General features: G+C 33.3%; 2 protein-coding genes and 1 long non-coding RNA gene across 3 annotated transcripts in view; 2 read left to right on the top strand and 1 right to left on the bottom strand.

The window, feature by feature from the left end:
• LOC111997175 (MDIS1-interacting receptor like kinase 2-like) overlaps positions 1–7218 on the top strand; it is a 90931-nt gene extending 83713 nt beyond the window's left edge. The window contains exon 2 of the mRNA XM_065773220.1: positions 6606–7218. Coding sequence (XP_065629292.1) covers positions 6606–6985 — 380 coding nt within the window. The 3' untranslated portion in view covers positions 6986–7218. The remainder of the gene's footprint in view (positions 1–6605) is intronic.
• A 6793-nt stretch (positions 7219–14011) lies between these two features.
• On the top strand, positions 14012–17797 carry LOC111997173 (MDIS1-interacting receptor like kinase 2). The gene is given in 3 exon segments (XM_024029238.2): positions 14012–16748; positions 17311–17499; positions 17502–17797. Coding segments are annotated over 3 exon segments (3105 nt in total). The 3' UTR covers positions 17681–17797.
• On the bottom strand, positions 17146–19161 carry LOC111997174 (uncharacterized). The gene is made up of 2 exons (XR_010628883.1): positions 18709–19161; positions 17146–17722 (listed from the first exon to the last, which is right to left on the bottom strand). It is a non-coding gene; the product is annotated as an uncharacterized LOC111997174 (long non-coding RNA).
• Positions 19162–21952: the final 2791 nt, after the last annotated feature.

Here is a 21952-nt window from a genome sequence, read left to right as displayed (position 1 = left end):
GGTGTCCATCCTAAAATCTTCGAACCCAGCTGCATAGTTGCGGTCCAGCATGTCAGTAAATTGCTTGGACGACTTGAACTCTGCAACTGCGTCTCCCTTTGATTTTTCGAGAAGGGTACTCAACTCGTCATTCCTTTTTTGGAGGTGATCAAGACGAGTATCCTTCTCTATGACATCAGTCTTCAATTCCTCAATACGGTTTTGCAACTCCTTTGCCTCCTCCTTGGCCTTCGCTGCCACCTCAGCCCATTTTTTGATCTCTTCCTTCACCTTTTGAATCCTCTTCTCCAACAAAATCCTCGTCTTGTCCAATTCAGTGGCTTGACTGGACGCTACGATAAATTTTGAAATTCCTTACAAAAAGGCAAATTGTAGAAATGATGGTTAGGCGAGGAAAGTATAGAGTAACAAAAACAAAACAAAAAAAGAAATTATACACCTTAAAAAGATCATGAACACCAGAGTGTTCAAAATCCTTCAAGGACATATCATAACATATTGTTATGTCGTCATTAGATACAGCCTTTTCAAAGCGTTCCCAGGCTAAGTCTTCATTTTCAATAAGATTCATGGGAATCTTTTGAGGAGGCTGGGATGAGGCAGGCGCGGTAGTTTTGGATGGAGTAACCTTAATTGGGGTAGTTGAGTCCACATAAAAAATTTGGAGGGACAGCTGAGGTGTCGGAGGATCAGGATGGATGATTCCCGCCTTGGACATCCCATACTTAGCTTTCTTCCCTCGACGACTGGGAAGATTTCCCAAGTCAAGGTTCTTCGACAAGGTTTTCCTCTTGTCCCCAGCAGAAGGACGAAATTGAGACTGGGTCTCAGGATGGTTCCCCTCTCCCACAGCTTCCTTCCCCTTGTTTTTTTCATAGTTGCCATCCATGAAAGTTTAAAAAAAAAAAAAAAAAAGCAAAAAGCATAAAAAAGCATAACTTATACAATATTTATGTCAAGTAAAAACTTACATCTACAAACTGTAACCTCGTGTGAAATTGCCTCGTCGAACGGTTCAAGACCAAGTCTCCACTTGGCAAGGCGTCTAAGGGTAACCAAGGAATGAAAATCCCTATCAACGTGTAGACGAGCTCTGTGGACATGATCTCGGTGGAACTTGCTCAAAGAAGGACGTCTAGCACCTATAAAATGGTGAATAAATAAAGGTTAGACGTATATAAATAAGTAAATGATAATAATAGTGGTGAAAGAAAGAGAAAAAGGGGAGGGGCATACCTTCAGGAGGAAGGTTCCCTAAGTCCCCAGCATAGGGGGCAAAAGTGTCCCTACCAACGTCCATGAGGTTCCTAGCCCAAAAACCGGAGACAAAGAAGGACTCCGTCTTCCAGTTTCTGTCAGACGAGGTTAAGAACCTTATTAGCCTACAGTTTGTACTCCTAGCTGTGAATTGATAAAAGCCTAGGGATTGGCTAATTTTTGAAGGCTTATAGCAGAAGAGGAACTCGTCCACAGTAAGAGGACGGTCCCCTCTGAATACTTCCCTCCACAAAATTTGCATAGAGATAACTAATCTCCATGCATTAGGGTTAAATTGACATACTGCTAAACCTAATCTAGTGAGTAACTCCTGAGGAAAAGCATTTAAAGGCAATCTTAATAAAACCTAAAAATAAGCTTCATAGACGCCTATGCCAAAACGGGGGTTACAACACCATTCTCCACGGACGGCTAACCTGAGGTTAAGCTTGTCTGGAATTTGATACCATCTCTTAAGATTGTTAAGTCTTTGTTTGTCGGTTTTTGAGTTGACACCTACTGCACAACTATAAACGGTTTCCTCCTCGTCCAAAGGACTGGACGGAGGGGCACTCGTTGAGGTGCCAGCTTGAGATCCAGAGGTTGCCCTTTTCCTAAGTTGTTCTTGTAAAACATCTATAGGGACTCCAAGGACGCCAGAAGCATACCCCTCATCCGTGGTATTCCCCCCACTACTACCACTAGAGCTACTACTAGAACCACTGTAACTACTGGTGTCCTAATACTCGTCTATAGCTTTATCTATACTATTGCTAGACAAGGAAATAACCTCTTTAGACATTTTTGAGGAAAACTTAAAGACGAGAAGGAAAGGGAATACCTGGCTCTAGACGGGAGAGGACTATGGACGCACAGAAACCTTTAGACGAAGCTCTAAAAGAGAAATGTCAGGAAGGAAAATTTCAGAAATGTGGAGGGTAATGGAGGAATTTCGCTATTTATAGGTAGCGGACTTTAGCATTTGAAACGACACAACCAACCAAAAGCTGCCATGTAACTCCAAAATCATCCATAGAGGTCGTCCAAGGGAGACAACAAGAGAAGCGAATGTAGTACATAGTGTGCTCGTCCAGGCATAGGTGATTCGTCCAACGTGCCTGGACGAGCTACCTACATTCTAAGTTCCCTATACAAGTTTTGGACGAGCTTTTCATTTTGCCCGGAACACGAAGGGGTATAATTCGTCACTATAGCCAATCACTAGAGACAGTTATGGAAAACACCCAAATAATGTAATTTCCATAGTAGTTATGGAAGTTACCTCCGAGTCTTCTGAAATTCCTCAACAATAGGAGCAGTTACCAAGCAAATAACTGTCCCAAGATGAGTGCTATATAATCATTCACCAATGATAAGGTAAGAGATTCAGACATTTTTTCCACAAAAAATAAAAAATCCTAGAAATGCTTCCTTTTTACTTGGAATTACAAACCCACTGACTTTACCATCGAAAGATTCTTGACTGGCCTCCACTGGTCTCCTCTGATTTTGTATTTGCTTTTTCAGGACTTAGCTTTAAGATCATTAACGCCCGAGACTTTCAACGTACTGACTTTCAAGGAACTATCAGTTGTGATGAGTGATCACACTATAAGATGATGTACATTCATACACTCTATTATACCCACTTAGTGGATAATGTTGCTTCAGTAAAATATGAGTGAATTAATTAATATTTTTATTAGTTAGGTTTTATTAAACAATCATATCTTTTAAATAAGGCATATCTATTCATGATTACTGAATGTGTCAAATCCCAAAAGCCCATGACTTTGTGAATTGTGGTGCTTACTAGACTTTGATAGTGTGGGCATTATAAGCCTTGATCCTCCAAAAAGGCATGAACAAAAATTTTAAAGGATGATTTACCAAGTGGTTGTGAGTAATGCATGGAGAAAATAACCCATGGCTAGTTTGCAGGGCAGAATCTTGGTGCTGTGTCATTAGCACTTGAAAAATGATGGCTGGAGTGAGAAACCAATCTCTTGTGCTCTTCTTCTTCTTCTTCTTCTTCTTTTGTGTGTGTGTGTGTGTGAGAGATGGTAATGTGATCTTACTTATGTACACTTTAGTGGAATTAGTTTACTCTTATGGTGTTGACATGGTCTGTAATGGACTTGTCATTCTATGAGTTTTTTGTTTTTATTTAGTGTTATAATTTTTTACTCGTTCTAATTTAAGGTTTATACTTTTTTTCTCAAAAATTGTGCATTTAAAACAAATAAATAAATTGAAAATAGAGTAATAGAAATTGAAACATAAATTATACAGAACAAACCCCCATTTTGGCTTATGAGAAGAGGTAAAAGTTATCATATATTCTTTTTCCAACCTTTCTTGGCAATCAAATAGTGAACAATTTGCTCATAGAACTCAAAAAGCACAAATCAGGATTGAATAAAAAATTGAGAATTGAGAAGAGTAAAAAATATATTTAGGGCACGTTTGGTACACTGAATGAGGATTACAACAAGAATTGTAATCTTCATTACTAGGAATAAAATGTTTTGTAATGGAATAATTAAATCTATTCATAAGTTTGGTTGTAAGTTGTAATATTAAAATAAAACTTATGATTTATTTTGGAAAATATCTTACTCATACAATTATATTTTCTTAAAAATAGTATTTCTTAAATTTAAGTGAGAGATGAGCTATTTTTTATGATTTTTTATTTTTATAATTTTTACACACACACACACACACACATATATATGAAAAATTTGTTTATTTGGAAATGCATTAATAATTTTAGAAATTATTATACCTACTGAGGAATAGTTATTACAACATATTAGAGAGGAATTGTTATTCCTCATTTTGAAGAATAACTATTCATAAGGAATGATTATTCCTTGTAGTAAGAACATTACTAAACTAAAGAATTACTAAGCTATAGGAATAACTATTACATTACAGTGTCTATTACAGTCTATCAAACATGCCCTTAGGTAATTCCATTCTTCTTTCTTTTCTACTAAGTTTCCATGGCAAATAGAAACAGAAAATTACATGATCATTAGTAGAAAAAAATAAACATAAAATTGACTTCAAAATAAAATAGCCATGACCAAAAAAAAAAGTATTTCTTCATAACATTTTTGAAAACATAAAATGTGTACAAATCAAATAATTTCTGATAAATTAAATAATAAATGTCTTTCTTTTTTTTGCCTTAATTTCTTCAGTGTAATATAAGCTAAGATATACATAAGAATAGCAATACTAAATAAATAAATAAAAAATTTTATTGATAATAGCGTACAACATGTTACAAACTTATAAAGATCATAGCATCAATTCTTCTAATGAAATGAAAAAAAAAAAAAAAAAAAAAAAAAATATATATATATATTTTTGTTTATTGATAACAGCGTAGAACATGTTACAAACTTATAAAGATCATAGCATCAATTCTTCTTAAAAAAAAAAAAAAAAAAAACCATGCATGTGCATCCCTAAATCTCTAAATACAAAATGTGAGTGACTTTTAGTCCCTAAGGTATAAGTAATCTTTTTTAGTCACTTAGATGACATAACCACACTAAAACACTAAAACATGGCAGGTCATCTCAACGATATCCATTAAAAACTAAAAACAATCATTTTAAATTTAAAGACTAAAAATGACAACTTATAAGTTTGTTAGAGACAAAAATTATCATTTATAAAGAATTAAAAATTATCACTTACGGACTAAAATAGGCTAAAGTTTAGGGAATAATAGTGTGTTTTAGCAAAGAGTTTGTTTTCATAAAGAAAAGAGTTTTTATTGAAGAGCTTTATTTATATATTTTTGAATATATATGCTTTAAATGCTCCTAAAATTTATAAGTTATATATAACAAAAAGTGAAATTTAAAATAAAAAAATTGAGATATTACTACCTGAAATGAGTATTTTTACATTTGAAACAAACATGAAATGGTTATTAATTAAGTAAAATTTACGTAGTATTAAAATTTTCTTATTAATAAAATGGAGGGGAAAGGGAGGAATTTGAAAGCCAGGGACCATGGCCCCTTGTCTAAGCCTGTGCACTGAAAATAATTGTGTTTAGATATGAACTTAAAAGGGCGTGTTAGCCCAAAAAGGAAAATAAGTAAAAAAAAAAATGAGGATTAATTATATCCATCCCCTATAAATTATATGTATATATGCATTATTCATCCTAAACTTCAAAAATTTACCATCAACTCTGTAATTTAATGTTGTGTCTCAAAAAAAAAAAACAAAACAAAACTCTATAATTTAATGTTAAAATGTAAAATCCAACTCATTTTCTAAATTTTTTTTTTATATATAAAAAAAAATTTCTGAACCATAAAAGAATTTGCAACAAAGGCTGCTCTATGATTTTTTTCATGGGGGGTCAGCAAGAACTAAGAAGATGAATCTTGAGTAAAAGACAAATTTTGCAATTTATGTGGTTTTCTTGTTACAAATTTGTCCATAGTTGTGAAAAGAGAACAAAAGATAAATTATAAGTTCATTTGATATATTATTTCTTAATACAATAAACATATTAATTATTATTGCTAAGATTAAATTTTCGAAATTATCTATTATTTCTAAATACAATAAACATATTAATCATTTTTGTAATAAGTGAAATTTAATTATTATTGCTTAAAATGCTTTTATCTATTAGTTTATGTCTTTACTCATTACAATTATTTTATTTAGCAATTCAACTCAACTTTGACAACTATTGGTCTTTATAATTAATGTTTTGAGAAAATTAAATTTTGTTGTGTTAACATTTACATTTATCTTCATTCAATCATTCTCCTGTCCCAAGCCCCTTGTCTTTTTTTTAGAATCACCCTTGTCTAATTGTTTAATTGCTTTTTAGTGTAACATTTCCTATTTTAACAAACTAAAATATTGTTAAGAGGATCATATTCAAGCTTATTTCAATTGAAGTTTAAACAAAATTGGGCCAAGGAGTTCAAAATTTTATTTTAAAGGATCAAAACAAAATTATTTTTAAAATTATTATACATACTTTTTTTTTTGCAATACAAGAGGTTCATTTGAACCCCCTAAGCTTCACCTGCCGCCGCCCCTGATTTGCAATGTACATCACTAACTTGGACTCTAATCTCGGTGGGTGGATATCAGAAATTATTCTCAAATGAAAGTATTGATTGAAAGATTATGAAATTTAGGGTACACATGACAAGTGGTGCTATAGTTTAGGGTGGATAGCTGTAATAAAAGAAAAAAAAAAAGGTTTCAAGGGTAATGAAAACGAATTGCTCAAGGTTCCCATTGCATCATACCAATTATAAAAGTGTTGATAAGTTAAATTCTTCTATTTGCAGAGCTCGCATACACAATGGAAGTCAATGAAAAATGTGATGTTTATAGCTTTGGAGTGTTAACATTAGAAATAATCATGGGAAAGCATCCAGGAGACCTCATCTCGTTTCTCTCATCATCGTCGTCATCATCAGCAACAAGTTCAACTGCCCACAATATTCTATTGAAGGACATTTTGGACCTACGCCTCGAACCTCCGGAAAATGAAGTCTTATTGAAAGTGGTCTCTATTGTGAAGCTTGCATTGGCATGCTTGGCAGCCAATCCAAAATCTAGGCCAGCCATGCAGGAGGTTTCCCGAGAGTTATCTATTGGAAGAGCACCTATATCGTCAGAGCTGTTTGACATGCTTACCTTGGGTTTATTGTTTAACAATGGTTGATGTAGTGATTATGTGAAGCTTTTATTTTTTATGATCTTGTTCATAGTTTGTCCCTCAGTTTGCTTTATCGAACTAAATTTGATCAATAAACCAGTTGGAATCCAATTTCGTATTACATCAGAAAGTGACCCTGAAGAACCTATGGGACAATTGTAAAGGTTTTTGTTGATGTGGCTTGATTTTGGTATAAATTCAAGTTATAACTTTAATAATACTTATGTAATTTGATAGCATTCACCTCTTCTTCTTTTTTCTTTATCCAAGGATCTAATTGTTCCAATAGCAACGAGATTTATTTGGTTGGGGATGTGCTTCCTAGTTTTGCCAACACTGATATATGATGACGGAAAAAATAAAAAGGTAAAATACTATTTTAATTCCTTATAATCTTTACTAAGTTTGTCTCTAGACCTTAAATTATTGATTTTTTTTTTTCCCATAAATTATTGAACTCAAATAAGTGTAATCCTTGAGTGTATGATTTATAGTATTTTTTGTAAGCATTATAGAATTCTGACTTATAGTGTTAAGATTTCAGTTTGTTATAGCATAGGGAAATATTGTTCACTTGAAATTATAACTTGTTATAACTCCTACAATTTCTCTTGTTAATGAGAATTCTAACTTATGAGTTGAATTGAAAATCTTCATCCTCGACGGGTTGGAGGGAGATTTTTGAGGTGCACGGCATCTAATTAAAGATCCAACCACAGAAACTCCTGGCTGTCTAATAAGCTTGCATATTCGAGGGCTGTATCAGCCCTCACCAAAGGCAATCCTATACAATTAAAAATCGAATAGCAGTGGGGCGGCAACTTCATTCTTTATATATAAAGTTGCAGTGTGTGTGTGGTGTTATATGAGAGCAGTGCAAACCGCAAGATAGTCCAGTGCGGCAAGACAGAGCATTGCAATCTTCGCACTAGTGTGTAGTAAGAGAGAGACAAAAATTTCCCGTCCAAACGTACAAAATAATGATAAATTGGAGGCTTACTACCGCATAGAGTTCAGAGCAAATCTGCTACTGCGTTATTGATTTCACAGGATTCCATTTTTTGTTGCAATGAACTTGTATTAATTCCTAGAGAGTTCTTCTTGTATTTTTATAATTTATTAAAAATTCAATTTATGGGAATAAAATTGAGTGATCTAATCTGTTATTTATTGTAGAGATTGATCAAGTTTGACTTGAAGTTTTTTTCTCCTATATTAGAAGGTTTTTATCACAAAAATTTAGCATGTTCGTGTGTGATTCTTTTTCTTTGTGCTTCGGTGATTTTTATTTTATTTTACTATTAATGGAGTAATTTAATTTAATTTACTCTATAATCTAATGTATACTTTTCAGATTATAGACATGTCATTGCTGTTTCTTGAATTGGTTATTAGAAGTAGCACAACCAAAATTTTATGAAGGCTTGATCAGCCGTACGTTTGTACTAAAGATTTGATACTGCCAATAACCATGATTGTTTATATAAACAGAAGTAATTAACTGGTGTGTAGTGTGCGCCAAATTAAATTGCATAATTAAGTATGAATCCCCAACATAGTTTTTACTCAAAAAGTGTGGATAGTTTCGCAACTGACTTATTATTATTATTTGTTTTTACAGGTATTATAGTGTTTCAAATTTATGTCGTCCACTCCATAATGATTGTCCATTATTATCATGCCAGGACACCAATTGATTTTTCATGTAGACAGGGATTAAAGGTCAAGTTCCTTATTCGACAATAAAAAAAATTCTACCAATTAAGTTAACTAAAGCTACTCAATTATTTATATGGATAGAAATCAAGTCGACGTTCATCCACATATAGCCTCTAGGCATTATATCACAGATTTTGAAGCTATCCAGGTTGGGGTATTTAGGTGGTAAAATTCTGGGTTAGGATCGGTTTATGTTATGTGATGAATATGACATTATCACCAGATGAAAATTATGTACAGTAAATATTCCATAAAAGCCCAAGCCTATTTGACGCGTGCAGGGCACCAAACAAAATAGTCACTATAGGGCCCATGCTTTATTGACTTGAGTCAAGCCCATGGCTGTTAACAACTACCTGGATTAAAAAAAATTTGAAGCCCTATCACCATAATCTATATATATACACGATAAAGTCGAAATCTCTTAACTATTTTTGATTTTTTGATTTTTTTTTTTTTTTTTTTAGCGCTTGTCAGGTAGGATTTGGAACTCCCATATTTTTCCATATCAGCAAATATTTTATAAAAAAAATGGCTCTCTTTCTCCTCAAAAAACAAAACCCAATTCTCTTCTAAAACAACTTTCTTTATTTTTTATTTTGTAATTTTTGCTTTCATATGTGCATGAGATTTTCTTTCTATCTTATTAATTTGTATCATTAATACATGATACAAATTATATAATTGATATATGATACATTTTCGTTAATACGCGATACATCATTAATACATGTGACAAATTATATCATTGATACATGATACATCTTCGTTAATATACAATACAATTTGTCATTGTTAATACATGATACAAATTATCATCGTTAATATATGATACAAATTGTTATCGATAATACAAGACGAATCATTTATACACGATACAAATTATCATTGTTAATATACGACACAGATTATCATTGTCAATACACGATAAATCATTAATACATGACACAAATTGTCATCATTAATACATGATAAATCATTAAAAAAAGTATCGTTGATACAAGATACAAACTATCATTGTCCATACACAATGAATCGTTAAAAAAATATTGTCAATACACGATACAAACTATCATCATCAATACACGATGAATCATTAAAAAAGTATCGTTGATACACGATACAAACTATCGTCATTCATACAAAATGAATCATTAAAAAAGTATTATTGATACACTATACAAACTATCATCGTTCATACAAACTATCTTCCTCCATATAAGATGAATAAAAAGAAATGTGCGAGAAACCCAAGAAACGGCTCCAACACGTCCAAATAATCACAAACTAATATGTGTCATGACGAGACTGAAAACATCCATCATAATAAATGCGACGAGTACAGAAGTCAAAACGACGTTACCTTTCATATTCCAACTGCGTCCGTAAATATGATGGCAGGAATAGAGGGGCAACTGAAGAGGAGAAAGTCACCTTTGACCATCATATAGCAAAAGAAGAGAAAAACAACATTGTCCATCAAGCCAGCATCGTCCATGTGATGAACGACTACAACATACATTAAATGAGTTCCCCATAAATGACATGAGTAATGGTTAACGCACAAGATAGGCAAAAGCGTAACCAACAGACCAATGGGCAAAAGATCATTAAAGTCTATAACGCCTCCGCATTCATTATTGATGAGTGTTAAGATCGCCCATCTCTCAACGGTTGAATTAAATGTTATTCAATACAAGGCATGACGTACGGACATCAATGACAAACAAAGCCATACAAGACATTTAACACCCAAGACAGCTAAGAAGTAACATATGGGCATTAACAGATGAGTAGTCGTTGGTAGATAATAAAAGTCAGCTATTAATACCAACAGCTCCATAACCCATAAATGAAAATATTTATTCAAACAATGAAGACAAGAACTATAAAACCCACACAAACTAAAGGGAGAGAGGTAGATAATTCGAGTTCGTTTGGTAAAATATTTTTAGTAACATTATTTGTATTTTTTGGAAATACGTATGAGTAAAAAAGTGTGTAAAAATACGTGTAATATTGTTTAAACACTGAAAACTGTTGTTTAAACAACAATAACAAACGGGCCAGAATTCTTATCCCAAAAACTATTCCATAGTTGAATTCTTTTGTGATATACTTCAATTGAATTCCATTCTAACTTAATTATCGGAGGTCTTTTGACACACACCACATTGGTGTTTTTTTTTTTTTTTTTTCCATATCATATTACAAGTTCATCTCTTGACGAATCTAATGCCTTCTTCCATCTGTATTGACAAAGAGTTCAACTGACGATTTTTCGCATCGTCAATAAGTATTGATCAATCTTGTCTACGTAAGTTTGCCATATTGGTGTGAACATTTTTTCTTTATGCTTATGTAATTTTTTAATTTCATCATTAATGGACGGAAAACGTAATATTCAATAGCATACTTTTCAGATTTAGACTTGGCATTGCTACTTGTTGAATTGATTAGAAGCAGCCCAACCTAAATTTTATAAAAGTTTTGGGCCCATTTGGTACACCACTTAAACACATATTTTCAGTTTTTAAACAACATTACACATATTTTCACATATTTTTTTACCCACGTGTATTTCCACACATGTTTTGTATGTACCATACACCCCTTGATCTTCCAATGACCACGCTTGTTAATATAAACGGAGTATATTCAATTTGGCAAGTTACGGCTCTTGGGCCTCCTCTGAAGGGAAGAAAAACATATGGTGGTATGGGCTATAGAAATCTACTTGGATTGAAACTGAGAGGATCTTGAAAAAAATCATCATTAATTCATTATAATGGGTTCCATATGTTGTCCACAGAACCTGCAATTATTTTGTAATGGGAAATTTCAACATTTTATCTTGTTAATTTTGTCTTATTTTCTTTATGACTCAAGTTTTTATAATTCATCGATTTGTTAATGTCACATAGAAACTTGACTAGAATAGATTGAACCAACATGTATGCACGTCCCACTGAAATTTTGATTATTTTGTTTTCTGTCATTTCAATAATGGGTCTTGAAATTTTGATTTTTGATTTTCTCAATTCTCCTCATATTGTTTGAAGAAATGCTTGAACCAAACTTTCTGTCATTTGTTATCAGGAACTTTGGGAATGATGTACCTAAAATATGAATCTTATAATAAGGAATTGATTTTGTTGTGATTTGTGAATAAATGTAGAAGACAAAGCTTGCATAGCTACATATTTTAATATTATTATCCATTTTCTGGCATTCGCCTTAATATGATTTTATGACAATGCTTGAATGTGATTGCAAGAAAGATATAAAAATCATCCGTCTGTTTCACTTTACGGCACATTGTTGAGTGTGGATTCATGATATTATGTTCACTTGGCCTGTTCAAGATATGCGTGCACTGGGGAAATACTGCTTGCAAGATGATCCATATTATGTTCTAGTCTTGAAAAGAACTTAGTTTGATTCGCAAAATGATAATTGAAAACCCACCTAACCTTGGAAAAGTGGAAAACGTGGGGACTAAGATGTTTGAAACCTTGGAAAATTCTAGGGTCCTTTTTGATAGAAAGTCAAGCCCATGGTTGTTCCAATTCATACATGGACAAGGATTTCCTGCACACTGGTGTGGAGGAGTTGCTGCAAACAGGATTAGGTGGCAACAATCAACAGGGACACTTGTCCTAGTATCATGTGAAACGCACATGGTTAGATTCTAGTTAACTTTCTCCGTTAAAATTATAGCGGCACTCTCTCTCTCTCTCTCTCTCTCTCTCAAAATCCAAATTCACTTTCTTCTTCACCCATCAAGCCATCGGATACCTTCTCTCTCTTTTCTTCACCTCCTTCGTCCATTCCTTCTCTCTCTTTGCCATCTCAAGCATGATAAATTTGCCTTCAAGCTTTAAATTAGTTTCATTCATCAAAAAGTACATTAAATTCAGTCTTGAATATTTTCTTAGCATCCAAACAGCAAGAATCCAAAATCCCCAAAAAAAAAAATCCCCATAATTTACCCATATATATATATATATATGAACCCCGATTTCCAAAAAAATTGCACATACCGGAGCCAAAATCCTCACTGTGCACAAATTGGTACATAAATTTCAGTCTTGAATATTTTCTTGGCATCCAAACAGCAAGAATCCAAAATCCTAGAAAAAAAAAAAAAAATCCCCAATGATTTAGCACCAGATCTAAACCCCGATTTCCAAAATATTTGCATTTACCGGAGCCAAAATCCTCACTGTGCACAGATCAAATCTAAATTTTGGGAGGATTCCTTGTTGCACGTTGGATCTTTGGTTTTAGGTGGGATTGGCAGCAAGAGTTTTTTATTATGAGTTGAGGTGGCTGTGGTTTCTGATGAGAGGAATGAAGGAGGAAGAGAGGGGAAGAAAGATGAATAGAGAGTGATGATTTCGAAGAGAGAGGAGTGAGAGTGATGGTTTCTTTTTTGCTGAATGAGACTCATGGTTTCAGAGGAGAGAGGGATAACTTTTTGCATGTTTGACGTTTGAGAGAGAGAGAAAACGTTGGTTAACGGACGGTACAAACTAAAACTAACCATGTGCATTTCACATGATATTAGGACAAGTGTCACTATGAATTATTGCCACCTACTGTGATGGGTGAAGAAGAAAATGAATTTGGATTTTGAGAGAGAGAGAGAGAGAGAGAGAGAGTGCCGCTATAATTTTAACGGAGAAAGTTAACTAGAATCTAACCATGTGCGTTTCACATGATACTAGGACAAGTGTCCCTGTTGATTGTTGCCACCTAATCCTGTTTGCAGCAACTCCTTCACACCAGTGTGCAGGAAATCCTTGTCCTACAGGACAAATGTCCCTGTTGATTGTTGCCACCTAATCCTGTTTGCAGCAACTCCTTCACACTTGTGTGCAGGAAATCCTTGTCCTACTTGATGCATCTGGGGAGGTACTGCTGAATCTAGGATATCATAGGCCATCAGGTTTGACTTTTGAATGGGAAACTCGGTGCATTGATCTAGCTCTAGTGATGTAACTCTTCTTGATTGGCTGAAACAAAGAAAATATAACACAAAAGAGTTTCCGTGAGTTGATTTAAATCAATGGTTTATTCGTTTTCAATATCACGTTCACCTGATAGAACATGGAGCTAATCATCTTTCCCAAGCTCATTTAATAGGGACAAAGAAAAGGAAAAACATAAAGCAAAAAAGAAGAAAACAAAAAGATAATGTAAAAGGAATCTTTGAGCTAATCTCTAAGAAATGGAACCCATGACAAATGAGTCTACATACTTCGAGCCATTCATTCCCTTCTCTAATTCATCCCTCTACCTTTGAAGTTGATGGCAACAAATAATTTTTCACAACTTAAACTCACAGCATCTTGTGTACACAAACAGCCATCCACTTATATAGCTGCTTTACTAGTCATGTTCAAATATATCATCATCCTCATCTTTGCATTATTTTATTCTTCCCATGTTGCTATTTCTGCTTTCTTTGTATCTTCATCTCCAACAGCAACAACACAAGGACAAGAAGTAGAGGCGCTTCTAAAGTGGCAAGCAAACCTTGACAACCAAAACCAGTCTCTCTTTTCTTCATGGGTTGGAAACAACCCTTGCAATTGGAGTGGAATTTCTTGCAATGAGTTTAGAAGTGTAATACATATAAACCTCACAGGTTCTGGTTTAAAAGGTACTCTCCATGCTTTCAGCTTCTCATTCTTCCCCAATCTCTTAGGTCTTAATCTCAGCAACAACTCACTATATGGTACCATTCCTTCGTTCTTAGGTAACCTTTCTAAGCTCATCTACCTTGATTTGTCCTCCAATCAACTATATGGAAGAATAACATCTGAAATAGGCCTAATGAGAACTCTACGAATGGTTTACTTATTTGAAAATAACATTAATGAAACCATTCCCTATGAAATAGGAATATTGAGCTCCCTCAATGAGCTAGCTTTGTTTAAGAACAATCTAACGGGATCAATACCTGCTTCAATTGGAAGTTTGGGAAATTTATCCACTCTTTTACTTAATAACAATGGACTTTCTGGACCAATACCCCAAGAAATAGGAATGCTAAAATCTCTAAGCGAGCTTGATTTGTCAATAAACAATCTAACAGGTTCAATCCCTACATCTATAGGAAACTTGGCAAATTTAACTACTCTATCCCTTGTTCACAACAACTTTTATGGATCAATTCCTTCCAGTATTGGAAACTTGACCTTGCTCACCAAGTTGCACCTTCTAGAAAATCAATTATCTGGACCTATCCCACAAGAAGTTGGAAACCTCAAATTTCTTACCCATCTAGGATTGTTCATGAACAAACTGACCGGCTCCATTCCTGTAGAAATGAATAATCTTACATATTTGAAGCACTTGGTGTTGAGTAACAACATGTTGTCTGGTTCTCTTCCACAACATATATGCATCGGTGGATCACTTGAAACATTCACAGCACATGAAAATTATTTGACAGGCCCCATCTCTATAAGCTTGAGAAACTGCTCCAGCTTGTATAGATTCAGGCCTGAAAGAAACCAGCTAACAGGAAATATATCAGAACAGTTTGGGGTAAATCCCAATTTGAACTACATTGACATGAGTTATAACAATTTTTATGGAGAACTTTCTCAGAAGTGGGGTCAGTGCCAAAATTTACAAAGTCTGAAAATCTCCAACAATAGAATTTCAGGTGTAATACCTCCTCAGCTTGGGGGAATGATTCATCTACATCTACTTGACCTCTCCTCTAATCATATAGCTGGAGAGATTCCAAGGGAGTTGGGGAGGCTAACATCATTGTTCAACCTTACACTAGCTGATAATGAACTTCTAGGTAGTGTACCACCAGAAATTGGAAATTTGTCCAATTTAAGAATTCTTAATCTGGCGGCAAACAATCTAACTGGATCAATTCCTAGGCAGTTAGAGGCATGCTCCAAGTTACAGTACTTAAATTTGAGCAAAAATAGATTTAGGGAGAGTATTCCCTTTGAAATTGGCAACATTTACTCTCTTCAAAATCTTGATATCAGTCAGAATTTACTTATGGGAGAGATACCACCACAGCTTGGAAAGTTGGAAAACTTGGAAATATTGAGTCTTTCCCATAATGAGCTCTCTGGTTCCATCCCATCGACTTTTGCTGATATGTTAAGTTTGACATATATTGATATATCCTACAATCAGTTGGAAGGCCCCCTCCCCAACAGTAAACCATTCCTTGAGGCTCCAATTGATGGATTCATTAATAATAAAGACCTGTGTGGAAACACAACAGGTTTGAATGCTTGCCCTACAACAGTCAGCAGCAGTCCTAATGGCAAAGAGAGTAGAAAAATTATGATTTTGATTTTAGTCCCTTCTTTTGGTGCCCTGTTTCTTATTTTTAGTGTAGTTGGGTTTCTTTATGTTCTTCTCAACTGCCAAAGGGTGAGGAACAATCAGAACAGTCCAACAGAAGCACGAAATAATAATATGTTCACAATTTGGAGCTATGATGGGAAAATGGTGTATGAAAACATCATTGATGCAACAGAAGAATTTGATCCCAAATATTGTATTGGAGTAGGAGGGTATGGAAGTGTTTATAAAGCTGAGCTGCCAACAGGTCAGGTAATTGCAGTGAAGAAACTTCACCCATTAGAGGATGAAGGAATCACCAATCTAGATAGTTTTGAGAATGAGATTCGTGCATTGACAGAAATTCGACATTGCAACATTGTAAGGCTTTATGGGTTTTGTTCACATTCGCGACACTCATTTTTGGTTTATGAGTTCTTGGAAGGGGGAAGCTTGGAAAAGAAACTTAGCAACAAGGAGGAGGCAACAGAATTTGGATGGATTAAGAGGATAAACATTGTTAAAGGTGTGGCTGAAGGTTTATCCTATATGCACCACGATTGCTCACCTCTAATAGTTCATCGAGACATATCATGCAAGAACATCTTGTTGGACTTAGAACACAATGCTCACATCTCAGATTTTGGCACAGCTAAAGTTTTGAAACCAGACTCATCCAATTGGTCTTTATTTGCTGGCACGTTTGGATATGCTGCTCCAGGTAGTTTTTTCTGTTGGCATGGCTGATCTCCTAGCAGCCTATGCGCATTTCATTTGTTTTACTGCTAATCATTGTTTTTGGAGGTATAGTGAGCTTATCATCTCATTAATGTAAAAGAACCTATGAATTTATAAAAAGTTCAAAGATAAAGCCATGTACATGATTGAAATTAGACATGTACATGATTTAGATAAAAGATCAATGAACTTTATAAAAAGTTCAGAGATAAAGCCCGTATTGAAATAATCTCAGATCCTTTTAAAAAAAATAAAAATGTAAAGCAGCATCACAATTGTTTTGGCAAAAAGAAGACCATGGTTGGGTTTAAATGTAGGTGCTTTGTTCCCTAGATTTGCATGGTGCAGGAATATAGGTACCACCATTTTAGTCCAAAAGATGAGGAAAACTGTTGCTGAGATAAATTTTTTATTTTCAACTTATCCACCGTCATTATAAATGAAGAAGTTAAAGGAATGCAATCCTACAATAAACATATATAGCAACTAGAGGTTACCTTCTAACCATACTCGAAATGGATGAGCTGATTTCTTTGGTTTTGCAGAACTTGCATATACGATGGAGGTGAATGAGAAATGCGATGTTTATAGCTTTGGAGTGGTGACGTTGGAAGTGATCATGGGAAAGCATCCAGGAGATCTCATCTCACTTCTCTCATCATCATCGTCATCATCAGCAACAACTTCAACTGCCCATGGTATACTATTGAAGGATGTGTTGGATCAACGACTTGAACCCCTAGAAATCAAGTCGCAAGGATAGTAGTGTCTGTTGCAAAGCTTGCATTTGCATGCCTGGAAACTAATCCTCAATCTCGTCCCACCATGCAGCAAATTTCCCGAGAGCTATCTATCCAAAGATCACCTCTGTCAGAGATGTTTGGCGAGATTACCTTGGGACAATTGTTGGTTTGATCATGCTCAAGTGTATTCCACTCTTTTTTTATTTTTATTGTACTGCATTAGGATGAGTTATGCAAATTAGAATATTGTTCATTTGGATCAAATTTAAAAAAAAAAAATTTAAAAACCTGTCAATATATGTTGAGATGATTAGTCTGGAATAAAATTGAATTGAATAACAAAACGAATTTGAGGTGATAATTAAATAAAAATTAACAAAAAGATTCATTAGTCTTTGGTCGGGAGATAGTCTTCATTGTATGTGTCATAATAATTGTTGTGCTTGTATCAGTGGAGGAGCCAATAAATTTTTCTAGGGGGGCCAAACTAACTATAACAAAATTCTTGTGTGTGTACATATATATATATATATATATATTCATGTCCTAATCTCTAACCAAGTTTTAAGGTTTAAATCTTTGAGCATTTTTAGGGGTTCAAAAAGTTTTAACATTTTTGATAAAGGATTAAGAGTACTTTTTATTTATTAATATTCATTAAGTGTGAAAATTTTCCACTTTAATTACTCATATTTTGAAATATAAACTATTAAAATTTATAAATTACTTATATAGCAATTTTTAGTTTTTACAAAAGAAAGTGTTAACAGTGAAGTGTATGCAATCAAACGAAATTAAACAAGTAAATTGATTATCTCTCAAAACCTCAACATAATAGTTACACATATTACAATTATCAAAACCTAATATAAAATAAAGTAATAGAACATGAAGAGATTCAGCTGTAAAAGTAAAACATAAATGGTTACAAAACATATATACATGTAACACAACTTGGTTAACAAAACACTTTACACAAAAAATAAAATAATAGAAAAATTAATATCATCAAAACATTTAAGTGCAAGCAAGCTGTAAAGCACAAACCAAACAGTTATCAAAGTCTTTTTGTGGAATTTCACACTTTCACATATGCACACACGGTTTTATATACAAACAAAACCAGAGAGTTGATCGATGAGAGCGAGAGAGAGATAGCTTAGCAAAGAGAGAGAGAGAGAGAGAGTGAGAGAGACAGACCAAACTGCTATTACTGATGTAAACGGAGGTGGGCTGGAACTCAAAATGGTGACCACCGTGTAAGGATTTTCTCTTTATTAGGAATACTTCTGCTTACATGGAAGAGGAGTCCGTGATACAAAGGTTTTTTTTTTTTTTTTTTTATTATCTAAATGGCTGATTTAGGAAGTTACTAAAAAGTTGTTTTGTGATTTGTGTTTGGATTGATATGGGCCAGATTTTTTTTTTTTTTGGGTTTTTTTCTAAATCAATTTGAAATTTGAGCCCAAATGAATTTTAAGGGACAACTAAACAATTTTGAGAGAGAACTAACTAAACGAATGGTATAACTGGGGATGGTTTTTGAGAGAAAACTAACTAAACGAATAGTATATTTTACGCCAACTAAAGATGGTTCAGTTAGTAGGACTGGGCGTTTTGTCTAACCCATATAAGTTCAAGTCTAGTTGCCAATATTCTTTTGTTCTCTCCCGGAGTTAGCGTAACAAAGTTAACCCCATTTTTGTTTACAAATAATAATAATAAATAAATAATATATTTTACATTCTCAAAATTTTTGAGGGGTATGTATAACTTAGCATTTACTAAGTATAATTTCTTGTTGAGTAATGTTACAGTTACAAACTATTTTACGATATTTTTACAAATAGGTGATATGACCAATTTATTATTAGTTTTCATTTTGACCCATTATTAACATCACTTTTTTATTTATTAATAATTACTCACCATATTAACAATTTGTAAAATTTCTTGTAAAAAAGTGTATATTTGTAGTATTACTTTTTCTTGATTAGACAAAGTTTAATTACATTATTAATTGTAACCTTAGACTATAACTTAGTGTTTACTATGTATAATTTCTTGTTGAGTAACGCTACAGTTATAAACTATTTTAATTATAACATTTTTATAAACTGTTAATGTGACCAACTTCTTATTGGTTTTCATATAAGCCCACCATTAACATCATTTTTTTCATTTACTAATAACTACTTATCACATCGGCAGTTTGTAAAAAATTTTTGAAAAAAAGTTTGTATTTCTAGCATTACTCTTTCTTGTTTGGACAAAATTTGGCTACAAAATTAGTTGTTACCTTAGACTATAATCTTATTTAATATCTTTTTATTATAAGTGAATTTTGACAAATTTACCATTGAATTTTATTTCTTTTTAAATCCTCTATGTTTGCAAAATTCTTAAAAAATTAAAAAACAGTAGCTCTGTTATCAATAAATTGTTTAAATTGCAAGTTTTGTAGTTTAAAATTACGCATAAAATATAAGTTTATAGATCATATAGTAAATAATATCTAATTGGCATAAAATTTGGTATGTGTATTAGAACATAAAGACCATGCAATCCAACGGTTAAAATTTCAAAATATTAAATAAGATTAATTTTTTAAGAGATGGGTTCAAGTTATACCTGATGTAACTTTATAAGAGTTACACCTTTTTTGAACCATTGATTTGTATTAGATCTAAGGGTGAAAAAAAAATCATAATCATGTCATTATTGTTCCCTAGAAATTAGTAACTAAGTCATTAATTCTTATTATTAAAAATAGAAAAATAAAAAACAGCATTAACTCTTGCTCTCCATCATCATCTTCATCTTCTCTCCCTCTCTCACACGGTCTTGTGTTCTATCTTCTATGTACTTTCACCCTCAACAATGGAAATTAAGGGCGAGTTCAAGAAACAAGTGAAATTTTTATTATTATTTTATGTCTGGGAGTGTTTGATTTCTTCGTTCATTTGCTACCACCTGTGAAGTTGTTATTTCAGGAGACCACGCTTTTCTTGTTGCACCACTAGTGACTGAGTGTTTGATTGCTTCGTTCATTTATTTATTAAATTATATCCATGCTTTCCAATATAATTGTAGTTTGTATCTGAAACTTGTGAATTCCCTTTGTTCGTGGCTAGACTTAGTAATGAGACAACTGAAAGCAGAATCAAAAGGGAGTTTGAGTCTTATGGTCCAATCAAGTGGGTAGGTATTTTGAGCATTCCCTGTGGGGGTTCGGTAAGAGGTTCAGTTCTGTGGTAGCTTTTTCCTTTCTGTTTATCTTATTAAAATTAGAAATAAGTTCTTAAAGGTAGCATATATTCTCTAGCTTTATGGTTGACACAGTGATTTATTTTTTCACCCTTAGATTTCTTTTTATCGGAATTTCTTTGTCATTCCAATGATTGAAGTGAAAAACACCAAAACATATTGTGCAAACTTCAAATACTGCCTCAAAGATTCAAAAATACAACACAAGACCGTGTAAGAGAGGTAGAGAAGATGAAGATGATGATGGAGAGCAGAGAGTTAATGCTGTTTTTTATTTTTCTATTTTTAATAATAAGAATTAATTACTTAGTTACTAATTTCTAGGGAACAATAATGACATGGCCATGACTTTTTTTTCCCCTTTAGATCTAATACAAATCAATGGTCTAAAAAAGGTGTAACTCTTATGAAGTTACACCAGGTGTAACTTGAACCCATCTCATTTTTTAAAATGAAGTTATAACTTTTGGCTACAACTAATTTGGTAGCTAAACTTTATCTTTCTTTTGTTTTTGTAATGCTGTAAATAAGAATTTTACAAAGTCAGGGGTGGCCTCCTAGCTCCACTAATGGTTGTATAGTCAAACAATGATGTGATTTTAATATTCAAATATGGATACAAATAATTTCAAGAATTTTACTACTATCTATAAAGACTATGCCTTGTCTTAGGAAATTAACCAAATAGTCAGTATGCACATTGAGAAACATATTCAAATGTGTAAAACTTAAATACCCACTTCTAATTACAACTAAATATTAAACAAACCAAATGATAAAAAGAGAGAACCTATGATCAGGAATGTATTTTAATGTGATCAAAATTGTACTTTGGTAATTTGTAATTGAGGAAAAGAACCATTAGAGGGGGAAAAAATATACCAAAAAAGTAGCAAAATAGAAGAAAAAAAATGAGAATATCACAAGAACATTGAAATACATGGTGAACTTCAATAAGGGTGGTGTGTAAAATAACATTCTTTTATCTTGGGAAGCACATCTCAATCTTACAAAGGCAAGCTCACATTTTTATCAAGGGTGTCTTTTCTATTCTTGCTCTTGTTTTCTTATGAAAAACATGTACTCTATTATTGTATAAATGTTTATAGTGGTGTTGTAAATACAAAAATAAAGAACTTAAATTAAGAAGATAGTGGAAAAGACTTTTGATAGGCCA

This window comes from Quercus suber, unplaced genomic scaffold (genome assembly GCF_002906115.3).
Source record: "Quercus suber isolate HL8 unplaced genomic scaffold, Cork oak 2.0 scaffold_71, whole genome shotgun sequence".
NCBI classification, from domain to species: Eukaryota; Viridiplantae; Streptophyta; class Magnoliopsida; order Fagales; family Fagaceae; genus Quercus; species Quercus suber.
The sequence above is the reverse complement of the archived record's forward strand: the minus strand, read 5'-3'. Positions and strand labels throughout refer to the sequence as shown.